This window comes from Chlorocebus sabaeus, chromosome 22 (genome assembly GCF_047675955.1).
Source record: "Chlorocebus sabaeus isolate Y175 chromosome 22, mChlSab1.0.hap1, whole genome shotgun sequence".
Classification (NCBI taxonomy): Eukaryota; Metazoa; Chordata; class Mammalia; order Primates; family Cercopithecidae; genus Chlorocebus; species Chlorocebus sabaeus.
Window position 1 is genome coordinate 49752780 of NC_132925.1, and position 15935 is coordinate 49768714.

General features: G+C 51.2%; 1 protein-coding gene across 1 annotated transcript in view; it reads right to left on the reverse strand.

Moving 5' to 3' along the window:
* The window catches only part of FGD5 (FYVE, RhoGEF and PH domain containing 5), a 122372-nt gene extending 107827 nt beyond the window's left edge, over nucleotides 1–14545 (reverse strand). The window contains exons 1-2 of the mRNA XM_007985334.3: nucleotides 14388–14545; nucleotides 3417–6048 (exon numbers count right to left, since the gene is read on the reverse strand). Coding sequence (XP_007983525.3) covers nucleotides 3417–6048; nucleotides 14388–14400 — 2645 coding nt within the window. The 5' untranslated portion in view covers nucleotides 14401–14545. The remainder of the gene's footprint in view (nucleotides 1–3416; nucleotides 6049–14387) is intronic.
* Nucleotides 14546–15935: the final 1390 nt, after the last annotated feature.

The following is a 15935-nucleotide window of genomic DNA, read 5'->3' on the forward strand; positions in this document are numbered from 1 at the left end:
GAAAAAGGGCTTGGATTTAAATAACACTGAATCACACCATGAGAGAGTTACTCCGTTCTTAGTCCTTTTGGATTCTTCTGGTTTTGCCAGGTAGAAAGTCTCCACGTGGCGCACACATGTCTTTAACACCTCTCCCTGTTTAACGAAGAGACCAGGCTTCCAGTTCCCAGCCTTGGCAAGGAATCACCTCAAGCTAGTCTTTACCCATGTTGTTTTACTGTTCTATCTTATTTTTACAATTGCCTTCTATTTATGGCAACTGATACTGTTTTTCCATTTCCCAATAGTGACAAAAAGTTTCCGTTACATTTTTCTAAATAAAAAAGATGTGCTGATTTAAAGAAAAATAATAAGTCAAAGTATAGGCAGTATAATGGAAATGGTAAATGCAGTCCAGGAAAGGTGAAAGGTCGAGAAATACACAACTGCTCCAACCTCACCATTTTACAGATGGGCAAACTGTGGCCCAGCCTCTTCCAAGGTCCCATAACAAGTGCGGGGACCTTAGGCTTTGAATCCATGTCTGGTGCACTGACCTGCCTTCAGTCAGAGCTATGGGTATTTATTTTGGCTTCTGCCTCTAATCCTCACACTAAAGCAAGGTATGGGGCAGGACAAGTAGCAGAAGGAGGAAGGAACTGCCTCCCCACCCTCTCATCCCATCCAACTCCAAGTACCTCTGGGCACAGGTCTCAGATCAGCAGCACCCCCTCCACTCTGTACTCAAAGCCCCCATTCAGGCAAACAAGCAGGGTCCCCCAGCCCCTCAGCAGTCACTCATGCCTCTCGGCAATATGAGTCTCAAACCTCCCTTGCCCAGACCTGCTCCAGCCCAAAGTGGGGATTTTTCTTCCCCTTTGCTTTCATCTGTTTCATGCAGGAAAGCGGAAGAAAGCTTTGCTCACTGATTGATGTCCAAGAGGATGTGGTTCCTGCATGGGAGATCTATCCCAGTCAGTCTGGCCTTTGGCGAAACAGAATCAGAGTGGTGCAACCGTGCTTTTGAAATTCAGAGTCTAACAGTTCAAGACACTCAACCAAGGCCCTAGGCTGTAGCATCAAATGTGAGCTAATGCAAAGAAAGCACCAAGCACAGTGCTTGGCACACAGGAAGCAGTCACGATCCAGGAGCTTTAGCATTGTCTTAGATATTTTATTCCCTATTGTCATAACTGTCTGGATGAAAAGGCCTTTTTGTTTTGTTTTTGCACAAAGTACAGATCAAGGCAACAGGTCTTTCACATATAGCCAAGCAGCCTGTGCACTGCACACCCCAGGTGGCACCATACATAGACCAAAAGGTGAAGAAGTTACCTTTGGGATTGTACGATGCACAGCCTGCACAACCCGACCTGGTATTCCCTCACATAATTCACTACAAATTCCTGATCCAGAAGTCAAGAAGTCTGGGTTTGGACACTGATTTCTCCAGTAACTCACTGAGAGATCTTACGCAAGTGACTTTTCCTCTCTGTGTCACAGTTTCCTCTTCTGGAACAGGACTTGTGTCTGAAGTTTCCTCCAGCTACAAAATTCTGTGATTCTACAGAGGCAGATTTTGATTTTTGAAGGGCTGTTGTACAAAAGATGAAATAAGCTCCCTCACCTGGCTTGAGAGAGAAGAACCATGAGTTGGGGAGGGATTTAGAGAGGAACAGTATATGCCTCAGTCAGAAAGAAACTCTTCTTCATGATCAGAGTACCCAGCACCCGATGAGGCAGCACTGGAAGTGATGGGTTCCCTGTGGCTGGAGGATTTCAAGCACCTGTTAGAGGTGAGCAGTCTCTTCCAGCACAGAGTTTATTGTTGCAAAGCTTGGTTCTGCTTTCCTCAGTGCCAGGAGGCACTCGGCTGGGGCCAGGTCTTGTCCACTCATGCCGATTGTTATTAATGCAATGAACTGTTGGCTCTGCCTCTCTACCCCTCTTGCAGCTCGCACGAGTCCACATTCTCCAAATTAAACTCAGTCCCTCGGGCTGTGCTGGTGTTTACCTTTGCTCTAGCAAACAAATCTTTTCATCCTAGAAAGAACTAATAAATAAATCGCCTTACCCAGACTTGGGATAGGGAGAAGATGGAGCCAGGATGGGGAACCATGAAAAATACTCAAGAGAATTGTCCATGCAAACACTTCCTAGCAGCTCTACTCCAACAACAGCTAATGCTAATTGCAAATCATCCTTATCTAGGCAAGACTGCGGGTCGCCTAGGAATTCCTAGCAACAACAGCTGTGTAGGACTGGTTTAAGTTTCTGCACATGAGGGAAAAGAATCACAGGGTTTCTTTTAAAATCACAACCACTTTGGTTTTTCGTTAATTCAGATCAGGTGGCCCCAAACAGTGCAGATAGTTTAGGGCAAACTGCATCCCATTTAAACTGTGTCCACAATTCCACGAGGAATGGCAAGATTTGGCAATTATCCACTTGGGATGATCAATGAGGGGCATTCAGTCAGTCTTGGGAAGGTAGGGTCAGAACACCCCCACTGTTGTTCAATAACTTCGGTGTCTCACTCTCACTTCCAAAGTGAATCAATTTAAAAAAAAAAACAAGCTTGGATGTAGCTCTTCAAGACTTCCATTCAGAAATGTAGCTCAGGGCACCATCAGCTCTTTAAACCATTTAAATAGTCTTTTCTAGTTCCCTGTTGCATACAGTGTATATTTACTCAACAAAAAGGTATCAATCCGAATTTAGGGTATTTTCCTGATGTGAAAGATATTTAGTTTGGCCAGATTCCAGAATCTTCTCTCTTGGTGACTGTCTCAGAGAGGAGTAGCAAAGCCACCTACCTAGGAGATAATAAGAACTGTCTCCCAAATAATGTAAACAAAAATGCTCTTACATGTACCATATTTGGCATTTTATACACTGCTTTCACACAGAATATCTACTCTGATTTTCTTTTGCTTTGAGACAGTCTCGCTCTGTCACCAGGCTGGAGTGCAGTGGTGCAATCTCGGCTCACTGCAACCTCCGCCTCCCAGGTTCAAGCGATTATCCTGCCTCAGCCTCCCAAGCAGCTGGGACTACAGACGCACGCCACCATGCCCAGCTAATTTTTGTATTTTTAGTAGAGACGGAGTTTCACCATGTTGACCAGGATGGTCTCAATCTATTGACCTTATGATCTGCCCGCCTCAGCCTCACAAAGTCCTGGGATTACAGGCGTGAGCCATGGCACCCAGCCTTACTCTGATTTTCTTAAACCCCCTACCGTGAGGTAGCATGAGTCCCATCTCACGGATGAAGTAACTGAGGCTCAGAGATACAAAGCCCCTCACCCCAAGTCAACACAGCTAGTAAGAAACAGAGCCTGAGGCTGGAAAGCAAGTCCATCTGTACCCCACACCCATGCTGCCTCTTGGATAGTTACAGCTGCCGAACAAGAAAGGAAAAAGAACGTCAGGTACCTTTCCACGTCCTGGTCTGCGCTCTGCTGTTTGCTCTCAAAGGCGTTGAAGCTGCTCATGTCCACGTAGCCATCATTTTCGTTTGCTGTGGACAGGGCTCTGCTCTGATCTTCAAACAGCTTTGTGAACGCGCCAGCCCTGGCAGGTCTCCGGGGTGGAATCTGGATATTCTCATAGTCCGAGTTCATGGCTGGAATGTTCTCATAGTCTGAAGTGTCAGCGCTGGGGAAGGAGATGGACCGTGGCTTGGTCAGTGGCAAGGGCAGGAAGGGCGGCCGGGAGCGGTCTTCGAAGGACTCCACTCTGGACACCGTCCTGCTGAAGGGGACACCTTTCCTCTTGCCATCTCTATAAAAGATGAGGGAGGAGGGGGATTCAGAAGCCCGGAGCTTCCCAGTCCGAGACTTAAGCTGAGGGGAGTTACTGAGGCTTCTCCGGTCAACTTCCAGAATCCTGGAAGGCCCGTGGTAGCTGGATTCTGAAGAGGACCTAGAGGAAGACACGTTCACATCCACGTGCAATTTGTTCTCGGTCTTCTTCTTAAATGTCAGCGCCAGGAACCGCTTAAAGGATGACTTCTTCTTCTTGCACTTGTCTGGGGAGTCGCTCTCGATCAGGAGCGAGGGAGAGCTCTTTGTGATGGGCTTCTTGGTGATGCAGGCCAGGTCAAAAGGAGGTGGGATGTCGACCATGGAAGAAGGCGTGGAGGTGCCGCTGGACGGAAGGTGGTTTCTCTGGGAGAAACTCCCAGAGGAGCCAATCACACACGACAGAGAGAGATTGTCCTCTTTCCTCTTTATCCTATGGTCATCCAGCCCTGACCCCTCAGGCTCCTGGTACACGGAGACCGGAATCTCTTGGCCTTCCACGGAGAACGACCGAGGGTATAAAGTAAAGGCCCTGGGCTTTGCTGGCAAGGCCCTGCTGGCTTCCAGGGGCTTCCCCTCCAATGACAAAAGCGTCTTTCCCACTTCCTCTGTGGCACCTCCAATGCCAGGGACTGACGAGCCTGCCTCAGGTCCGGTTTCTTCAGGGACGGTTTCTGGGACATAGCCAGCCACCTTCCCAGAGTGGGGCCGGGTCCTCGTGCTGGTGTTCTTCCTGTCCGCAGAGACCAGGCCACCCTCTGACTCACAGTTCATTTCTTCTTTCGAGCCATAACCACCCAGGGCGTCCGATGCAGCCTGCCCTTCTTCTCCAGGGGCTGCCTGACCCAGCAGGCCCACTCCCATCACATAGGGGTTGGCCAGTGCATCATCCAAGGCCTCCTCCTCCAGTACGACCACCACATCAGGGGCTATGGGACCCTCTGCGGCTCCACCCTGCACAGAGCCACACGAAGGCCCCACCACGGGGTTCTCCTCCGCACACAGCCCCGACTTTGGTGGCTGCTCTGATTCTAAACCTTCCGCTGATTCAGAAGGAGGAGAACAGCTCTCGCTGCAAAAAGAGGTGCTCTCGGTTGGGAAGAACTCATAGGGGCTTCCTGTGAGGGAAGTCACAAAGTCCTCTGTGCAGTCATTCTCAAAAGGGATGATCTGGCAGCTCTCCTCGGTGGGCTCATCCTGTGCGTGGTCCTCCTGGGTGGCAGCTGCCACTTCTTGGTTGGTTTCCTCCTCGTGGTCAGGTGGTTCACCAAGGTCGACCTGTTCCCCACCTGTGACACCCATAGCCTCTTCACATCCCTCCTCAAGAACCTCAGGGCCGTCTGTGGCCGTCTCTGCCTCCTGGATCCCCGTGGCCGGCTCCTCCTTCTCAGGGGGCTCCTCGCTGGCTTCCTCAGCATCCTGTCCCATGTCCTCCATGGGCCTGTCAGAATCCAAAGCCTCATCTGCCCCTGCTGGGTCTGTGCTGGCACAGCCTTCCTCATCATCCTCCTCTGCCTCGCCGGGGGTGTCAGGGGGCTCGTGCTCCTCTCCGTGGATGTGAGGCAGGAGGTCACTCTGGAAGACTCCCTCTCCAGCCCAAGAATCACTGTCCTCCAGGCTGCACTCCCTTTGTGGTTGCACCAGCTTCTCTTCCTCCTCACTTCCGGACACCTGCTCCAGTGTCCCTGGTTCATCAGCGCAGCCCTCCCCTTCATCCTCAGGAGCGAGGTCTGTGCCTTCCTCACCCTCCCTGCTCAGCACTCCTGCCCCTGGAGCAGCAGGGGCCACCAAATCCTCACCAGCTCCCGCCCCCTCCAGGCCACATGCCTCGCCTCCCTCCTCACGCTCCTCTTCCTCTTCTCCAGAGGCCTCCGGAGACATCAGGGCTTCATTTCCCGCACTGCCCACATCCTTGGGTTCATCCTCCCTCAGCGGAGCCCTGGGGACTACGATGTAATCCTCGTCAGTCTCTGACTCAGAGCACTTCGGGATGGACCGGGGCCCTTCATCAAGCCCCCTGTCTACACAGAGCAGCCGCCCGTTGCTGCATTTGTTCAAGCTGTCATTTAGGTACACACTGGCTCTCCACTCGTTTGGGGCGGTCAGCCTGGGCTTGGGGGCAATGGGGGGCTTCGGACCCCTGAACATGGAGTTTGGACTGTGAAGACTATCGGGCCTGGGTGAGGAAGGGAATTTGGGCACAGTCACTGGCGTCAGTGGACTGGTAGTCTTTGGCTTGGGAGCAACAGGTGGTTTTGGCGAATCTAGAGGACAAAAATAGAGAAAAGGAGAAAAAGTACAATTAACTTTATTTCCATTCAGAGTCTCCTACACACCACTTGCAGGGGACGCTGCAGATGGTTCCATCTGCCCATGTGAAGCCCACCTCCCGTGCTTCGTGTTAGGCTTATACCCTCCACCAGAATCTTTAAAATCCCTGGATTTTCCACTAAAGATTCATTCTGCAAACAAGGTGAACAGACCTTTGTTCTACACACAGCCCAACTAACGAAAATCAACCAAATGAAATCCTGTGCTCCTCAAATGAAGTGTCCGGGTCAGTGCATTCATTCATCCAGCAGCTACTGATAAACACTTTCTATGAGCCAGCGACCATGAGAAAAGGCTGAACTTGCCCTCACCCTCCCTGCTGCCCTCATGGAGCTTACATGCCCCCATTCTACAGCTACTCCATTGGGTACCCATTAGCTACACACATAGCACTGCAGACAGCAGGGTCTCCTAGGGTCAAGAGAAGACAGACTCTGCTGAGAACTCACTGTTGAGTTAGAATAACTGGAGGGTAGAGCCAGGGACCCTTGGACTATTATGACTGAAGAGCTGCCATCTCATCCCTTCACGAATGACACTCCAGAGGTTTGAAATAGTGATGTGTGCTTCTGCTGGGGGTCACGTCTGGAATCTGCATGCTTCAGGACTGTGTCCAGCCAGGCCTACACCCAAATTTCATGGGAGAAATTATATAGTACTTGCCAACATGGATATCTGCAAAAGGTCTCTTCCCCGTGGATGCTGAGGACCTACTAGACCATGGCAGAATAAAAGATGTGGTGCAGACTACAATGCAACAGGAATTAGAGAAGCATGGGCTGCTGTGGCCAGGGAAGACCTCTTGAAGAAGGTGGCATTTTAGCTAAGATTTGCAGGATAGGAAGGATCTAGAGAAGGGGAACGGTCAAATGAGTGGTTGCCAACTTCAGCATCTCTCTGCCACAAGACTGCCCATGCCTCCTCCCTGGCTTCCCTGTCACCTGCCTGGCCCCCTAAGCTCCCTTGCATACTGCGGGCATAGAATCCATCTCCATCCCAACATCTCTGCTTCAAAAGCACTGCCTGGATCCCCGCCACCCATGGATTAGGACTCCCACGTTTCCCCTTCAGCATGGTCTAATCTCCCAGCTCCATTCCCACTAAGGCGTGGGTATGACACAAGTGGCCTCAAAATAACAGCCTGGCTCCCAACAGGAGGGAAGATGAAGCAGACTGCCAGGAGGAGGTCTCTGCCAGTAAACCCTTCTCTTCCCATGCATGTTAGGCCCACTTTTGTCCTTGAAGCACCTAACACCACTAATCTCTAATCCAGGGCTGTCCCTGGTGTGTTAGCCACATATAGCACTACATAGGTAATTTTAAATTATCTTATAAGCACGTTAAATATAAATGGGCAAGGCTGGGTGTGGTAGCTCATACATGTAATGCCAGCACTTTCGGAAGCCAAGGCGGGCTGATCACTTGAGGTCAGGAGTTCGAGACCAGCCTGGTCAACATGGTGAAACCCCGTCTCTACTAAAAACACAAAAATTAGCCAGGTGTGGTGGCACATGCCTGTAGTCTCAGCTACTCAGGAGGCTGAGGCAGGGGAATCACTTGAACCTGGGAGGCAGAGGTTGCAATGAGCCGAGATTGAACCACTGCACTCCAGTCTGGGTGACAAGAGCAAAACTCTGTCTCAAAAAAAAAAAAAAAAAAAAGATAAAAGTAATTTTAACAATATATTTTATTGGACTCAAAATATCCAAATATTATTTCAATATGTAATCAATATATAAAATGTATTAATGAGGTGTTTGGCATTCTTTTATTACTAAGTGTTCCAAACCGAATATGCATTTCACATTTGCAGCACATCTCAATTCAGACTAGCTACATTTGACATGCTCATTAGCCACATGTGGCTGCTGGCTACCGTACTGTGCAGCACAGCTCTAACTGGTTTAGACTTCTTCATGGGACTGTACCACTGGTACCTCAATTTCAGTATTTCTGAAGCCAAAGTTGGTGTCAGTGCCAATGGATTTAAAGGTTAAAATAGCCACTGCATCAAACCTATAATCCACACCATTTCATCCACATCAATGCCCAGGCCAACCACCGACATCCATACAATGACCCAGAATCTTCTAGAAATAGTGACTATCAAACTCCTTGTTTCCATACACAGTCAAGTGCGTCCTAGTTTAGAAAAATATCTATCCAAATTAGTGAAAAACAAAAAATTGGAGCTTAAAATGATACGCTTCAGCTACCTGTCAGGGTGGGGTAACAGAGGGAGCCTTTGGAGCCTGGCTGATCTGGGCCAAATCCTGACTTTGCTACTTATCAGCTATGAAACTCAGCCTCAGTTTCTTCATCTGTAAAATGGGTGCCACACAGCACCTACCCTCAATGGTTGTTTTAAAAATTAAAGGCTACATAATATATAAAAAAGGCTCAATAGCAGGCCTTCACATAGAAATACTCAATAAATAATAGCTGTTGTTCAGATAAAGTCCATCTTTGCCTACCCCAGATCTTCCCTTGGTTGAAGTCTTGCTCTACACCAATACACTACGTAATATGAACTTCACACTGTCAACATTGGGTGGCAGGCATTGGCGTGAAATTATTCTTTAGGGGTGGGACTCTCATTTCTCATCCTTAACAGGTGGGCATTTCACATGGGTGCCATGAGACGTGATAAAGGGACAGGTGGACCATGAAAAATGACCATCACCTTGGCTACATCACCCCCTCCCACCCAGTCCTTCATCCAATCAAGCTATTGATCTTCAGGCACTGTCTCCTAGGCAAAGGTTATGGTGGGTGTCTGAGGCATGATCCTGCAAGAAAATGCCTTCCCCACAGGAGCCTCTGGGAATGGCAAACACTCAGCACCTGTCCTGTGCTCCCAGCCCCAGGCGCAGAGTGCTTCAGCCACACCCCCTCTGAGATCAAGGCAAGCCAAAACCAGAAAGGCTTCATCTGACCCTCAATGAAGGATGAGGAAACTGAGGCACAGAGAGAGTGAGTGACTGGTGTGGGGCTACCCAGCAACTCCAGAGCAGAGCTGTGGTAGAACCTGCGTTTCCTGCTTTCTGGTGTTGTCACCTGACCCTCTGCTATCCCCTTTTTGCCACAGAGTGTTTCCTCTATGATGGAGACTCAGGGGTCCCAGCATCTAGTGAGGCAGAGAAGGATAAAATGCAGGGAAACTAAGTCCAGGGTGACCAGAAACAGCTGGGCAGTTAAAAAATGTATGTAAGCCAGGCGCGGTGGCTCACGCCTATAATCCCAGCACTTTGGGAGGCCAAGGCGGGCGGATCACGAGGTCAGGAGATCGAGACCATCCTGGCTAACACGGTGAAACCCTGTCTCTACTAAAAATACAAAAAATTAGCCAGGCATGGTGGCGGGCGCCTATAGTCCCAGCTGCTTGGGAGGCTGAGGCAGGAGAATGGTGTGAACCCGGGAGGCGGAGCTTGCAGTGAGCCGAGATCATGCCACTGCACTCCAGCCTGGGCAACAGAGCAAGACTCCGTCTCAAAAAAAAAAAGTACGTAAGGCTGGGTCCAGGGCTCAGAACTACCAACTGACCAGAAAGTGAACAACTAGCTTTAATTTGCTACCATTCAATTTCTCTTAGTCTAATTCCACTAAATACATATTGATCGAGTGCCAACTAAGTGCCAGGCCCTCATCTAGATTCTTTGGATGCATCAATAATTGTAACAAAGCCCCCAGACTCAGGGACCTTGTATTAAGAGATGGTGGGAGATATGCAAGAGAAAGGGTAAGTACATTACATATCATATGCTGGATGATGATAATGTCTATGGAAAATGATTAGAAGTATTTTTTTTTTTTCAATGTTAGATAGAGTGACCAGCATAGGCTTCACTGAGAGGACATGTGAGCAAAGACATGCAAGTGGTGAGGAAAGCTAGGACTCACTTGGCATCCAAGAAACAGTGAAGAGGCCAGCATGGCCGGAGGGGAGCGAGTGATCAAGCAGGAGAAGCAGACGAGGCTAGAGGAATCATAGGAGGGTGTAGATTACGCAGGGCCTCGTAGACCATGGCAGGACTCGGGCTTTGACCCAGAGTGATGTGGGAAGCCACTGCAGGATTTTGGGCAGATGGACATGCACATTCTGCCTAATATGTTGAAATAAACTGAAATGGTGAGGAAGGAAGCAGGGAGACCAGTGAGGAGACTCCTGCAATTATCCAAGCAAGAGATGATGGAGGCTTGGACCAGGCTGAGGTGAAAAGAGGTCAGATTCTGAACAGAAAGGGAGAGCTGAGGGGATCTGCTGACCATATGAATGTGGGGTGTAAAAGAAAGAGAAAAGTCAAGAACGACACCAAGGTTTTGAGTCTGAGCAACTATGAAGGTGAAGTTTCTGCCAACTGGAACAGGAAAGACTGTAGGTGCTGGGGAGGGAAACCCAGAATTTCAGTTTGCACGGGTCAAACTCCAGTCACAGTCACCTATTATACACCCTGGTGGAGATGTCAAGCAGCTGGAGATGTGAAGCAGGCTATGGCTTCTGGAGATAGGTCTGACTAGAGGTCACCATCATAGAGATGGAAGTTAAGGCAGGAGCCTGATGAGATAACCAGAGGACAGAGAAGAGGGCAGGGCCAAGGAGGGAGCTCTGGGGGCCCCAGCCAGCAGAAATGAGGGTGCAAACAGATCAAGAATATGAGAGCATCCAGCTCTGCCCCCTCCTACTCACCCGCCTCACAAAAGGGAGCCAGATGGAGCTCCTGACCTCAGCATCATGTTATCTGGGTCTAAGCGCAATTCTGCCTACAGAAGACCCAGAAAAGCGAGAGCACTGAGTGTAGGTTGAAGGACAGGAGGATATTCACAATTAAAAAACAGGCTCCACCTGGATACAGCATTCCAGGGAACTTTAAGGTATGCTGAGCTTTAGGGTATGGTAGGGCGAAACTATAGGCTAAATCAGAGCCGCAGTTTCCTCCTCTGGATTTGCTGTCCAGAACCCAGCATGGATGTAGCTGATGGACCTTCTGGGCTCTCCTGAGTTCCTCTGGAGAAGGCTATGGTGTGAACCTTCCCTCTCCTTGTATCACGGAGCCTGGGGGTCAGTCCCTCCTCACCCTGAGTTACTAATGCCCAGGGCCTCCTGGCAATTTGCTATGCCTGAGGATGACTCAAACTCCAAACACCCTTTGAGCCAAGATGTCAGGAGTTAACTAGGGGGTGGGGGAATCACACTGACAGGAGGAAGAGATTTTTAACAGCTTCTTGTGATAGAAATAATCCCCAGCCAGCCCCCTGGTACCAGTTTATATTTTCTCTCTCTATTTTAATTAAATATCTGTCACTCACATGTTCGTGCTTGCTTCTCCCTTGTCGGCTATGTAGAAGTTCAATTAGCAGGGGTATTGGGAGGAGCACTGGATGGGGAGCCAGGAGCCCTGATCTTCACACCTGGCTCTGCCTTAACTGGAGATGTGATCTTGGGCAAGTCCCTTCCCCTTTCCAGGCCTCAGTTTCCCCATGTGTAGAGTGAGGGGACTGGACCAAACAGTCAGTCTGGTTTGCTCTGGCCGACCACAGCCTTCTAAACTCCTGGCTCTTCTTAAGACATCCTCTGACATCCCATCTTCAGTTACAAAGGCTGTTTCAGCTGCAGTTCACTATACTCCCCCGGGAAGTCTCATAACCATATGTTGCAAGAGTAATTATCTTCCAATTTCACCTTCCAATTACATCTTAATGTAACTTTCATTCCTGGGTGCCTGCTGGAATGTCCAAGCCAAGCCTGATGATTTCTAATTAGGCTGCTATTAGGCTGGTCCAGTGATCCACGACAGGGCACTACCAGCAAGACAGCACAGGACAGCGTGGGAAGAGGCTCAGGAAGGCTGCGCTTCCATGCCAGCTCTGCTATACATCGGCTCTGTCATCTTGGGCACATCATTTTGCCTCTCCGAGCCTCAGTTTCCTTTTTGGTAAAATGACGAAATACCCCGTTTTTTCATAGGGCTATTGAGAAGTTCAGGAAAATAACAAGACATGATGTCTAATAAAGTCGACTGGGAAGCATTTCCTACACCCCTACTACGTGTTAGGCACTGGATAAAAAAGCAGGCTCTCGGGCTGGACAGTCTATGTTTCAATCTTGTCTCAGTCCTTCAATAAGCCAGTGACCATAAAATCTCTGCACCTCAATTTCACCATCTATAAAATGGGGATGGCAATGGTACTCACCTCATAAGGTGACCGTGAAAACTAAATAAACTGACAGAAGTAAAACACCTAAAAGCAATACCAAGTCATAGTAAGTACCCAATAAATATTAGCTGGTATTTACTGGTTGCTATGCGACAGACACTGTTTTTTCTAGGCACCTTATATATTTTAGTCTATTTAATCTTAACAACCCCGTTTTTCAGAGAAACTGAGGTGTAGAGAGGTTAAATAATCTGCTTAAGGTCACATAACTAAGCATATGATGGTTCTGAGATTCAGCCCTATGGAGTCTGTGAACCACCATGCCATGTGATCAGGAAATTCAGACCATGGTGCATGGTCTGAATGTGAGGCTGGTATCATTACCATCACATTGAAAAAGGAACCAGGTTTACACTGAAGACAAATTACAGGAAGGCTGAAACCAAGAGTGACAACGACTAAGACTTCCTGGGACCAAACCTGCTTCTAAGTTTATTCCAACTCATTCCATCCCCCAGATTCTCAGAGAAGGGAGGGTCTGCCCAAGCCTCATGCAGGAAAACGTGGGAAAACTGGAGTCGCTCTCACCATTGTTACAACGTGAGTTTTATTAGGAGTGTAGGAAAAAGCTAGCCTGGCTCTGTTCAGGCCATGCCAGCACAGGCAGGAGGCAACCCCCTTTCCAAGCAGTGGCTGGCTGGGCTCTGGGCCTCTGTTGCCACCTCTTCCATTCCCGAAAAGTGGCATCCCCGATCCTGCTCCCCAATTCTGTGACCCACACTCACTAACTGTCCAGGTGCCTATATGCCCAGCAGTAACAGGGCCTGGACACGGGAGGTACTGCCACACTTCCAGACTGTCTGAACGCGCAGCCTGCACCTCACTGCTAAAACAATGACTTTTTTTCATTAAAAAGATTTTTAAAAGAAAAAAATCCTACACACACACACACACACACACACACACACACACACACACACACCAGCAGGATATGGTTCCAAGACAGCCAAAATGGTGGCTTCCTGTTTCTTTAGGGATGTGTGTTTTGGAGTATGGCTTTGGACAAGGGTGTTGGTCGGGGAGCGGGCTGCCTTCTACTAAATTCTGCGAGAAAAAGAAAATAGAGTGGTGATTGCTCCTTGGCAGGCAGATGAAGTTATCGGGGTCTGTTCCCTTGCAAACTCTCATCTTAAGGGAACTTTCTGCGCTCCCGGTAGATGGAGTTGGGAATCCCGAGGACTGGGTTTCAGGCACCACCCATCTCCGAGTCTCACTTTCTAAATCCGTTAAATGGCACTACTCTGGAGGGATCCCTGCGATTTCAAACACATTTTGATTTCACCGAATCTCTGAACTGCAGGGATGAGCTGAGGGAGTCAAATTCATAGAGCAGGAACACGACGGACTGGGGGTGGGGGAACCTCGAGAGGCTCAGCGCGGCGGCCAGGAGTGTCCCCTTGGAGTTGGGTCCCCCAGGAGAGGCACGATGAACGTCCCCGGCCAGGGCGCTGCGAGGGAGGGGTGCGCTATAGGGGGATTAATTTAAGGCTTTATAGGCTCATCTGGAGAGTGAGCTCCAAGCCTCCGGGTCTATGGGGAGCGAAGGGAGCAGGAATCCTCGTTCCTGTGTGCCAAGTACTGAAGGACTGGGAACTGGTCCCGGAGTCGGGGAGAGCTCCGGACGGGTCCCGTGGGTCAGGTGTGGCCCCGATAGATGAGCAAGGACCTGTCCGGGACTGTGGGGAATGGAGGGCAAAGGTTTTGGGGCCCGACCAAGTCGCTTTTGCGAAAGGGGCGTCTTTCTCCGTTGCGGAAGGGACAGTCACTCCGGAGACCGCCGTGGGAGTGGGGTACTGGCGCGCACGGCAAGGGCGCGGCCTCGCCAAGGCTGAGAAAGTCCCCGAGGCAGGGCGCTTCGGACGGGGGCCCCCGATTCTCAGCCTCCTCGGCGAGTGGACCCCGGAGCCGCGCACGCTTTGGCCGAGGCAGAGCGGCACGGGAAGGTCAGGGGATTTCGGGCAGCTTGCCCCGGGCGCCCCGGCAGCTCCAACTTGGAGCGCCCGGCCAGGGTCCCTCGCGCTCGTGCCTCGGCGCCGAAGGTCGCCGGGCCTCCTACCTGCTCTGTTCATCTTCAGCGCGCGGGGCCAGGGCCGCCGTCCGCGCGTCAGTCCGTCCGCGGGTCCCAGTGCGACTCCGCACACTGCCTCCCTCCGCGGCCGCCCCGCGGGGCCCGCACCCCCTGGCGCCCGCGCGGCCCCGGCGCGCCTCGGACTCCGCGCGGCGCGCAGGGCAGTAGGGGCGCGGGACGCGAGCCTCCGGGGCGGGGCCGCCGGGCGGGGGTGCGGGGCGGGGGCAGCCGCGGGAGGAGGAGGGGGCGCGATCGCGGGGGCGGCGGCTGGGGCAGCGCGGGGCGTCGCGTCCGCTCCTGGCTCCGGGCGCGCTGCGCTCTGGCCGCCGCGCCTCCGCCTGAGCCTCTGCCTGCGCCGCAGCCGCGCCTCCGCCCCCTCCTAGACATTTCCTCCGCTCCCGAAGAGGAAGGATTTTTTTTTTTTCCTGCTCGGTCAGGGATCCAGGGAGGCGAGGGCCGGGGCGTCCCTGCGCACATTTAAAGGGGCCGTGGCCATGGGCACCGTGGGAGGCGCTGGGGTTCGAAGGACGAGAACTCAGCGAGTTGGGCTTCTGGGGTGTTCCTGGCTCCTTCGCCCAGCGGACCATCTATCCCTTTATTTTTGACTATGGGCATTCGTTCAGTGCCGCGCCAGCCTCTGCGCTGAGCACGGAACAAGACAGCCCCGAATTCTTGCCCTCAGGGAGCTTAGACAGGAGGAAGTCGCTGGAGACACCATTTCAAAGCGAGGGAGGGAAACCAGGGCAATGGGGCTGAGCGATAGCTCTCAGAGGGCGCCGCGCATTCTCGGGGCCCTCCCCAGCCTCACTGAATCAGAAACCCCGTGTTTTATCAAACCCTCCAGGTTTGAGAACCACCGGAGTAGAGACTGGGTGATCAAGGAAGTCCTCCATGAGGAGGTGACATTGGAAGGGAGACCCAGTTAATGAGAAGCCTCTCCTTTTCCACTCAGCACACACCTCGCAGCCTCTCGCAGGTACCTGCCTGGTGCAGGGCGATGTAGACCAAGCCTCCACCCTCCAGGAGTTCCCAGTCTGCTTGTCCACACAGACAAAAGCAGATAGTTCTGCTACCCCAAGGCTCGTGCTCGAATGGGAACGCACAGGTGCCTGTGGGAGCTCAGAGGAGGACCCCAGTGGGGAGGGTTCAACCAAAACAGAGGCCTTCCCAGTAGAGGGAATCGCTGGGGCAAAGAATTCGCGGAGATGGGAGAAGCCCTGGCCTGCTGGAGGAGTGTCCAGAGTTGGTGCTGGAGGTGGATCTGATTTCCCCAGCTGTAAAATTAGGAACTGAATTTGATCCTTTCAAAGTCCTTTCCATCTCTGAGCTGCCCCAGAGTCCTTAATCCTCCAGGCTTTTGTGGAGAAATAGTTGTGACTCGAATAGAAAATCTGTGGCTGAATTTGGTGTTACCTAGACAGGCTCTTGATACATTTTATGGGTCCATGCATGGAGGTATGGCAGGGATGGAGATGGAGGTGATGGTGGAGGTGGTAGAGGTGGCGAAGGTGGTAGTAGCAGAAACAGAGAAGGTGG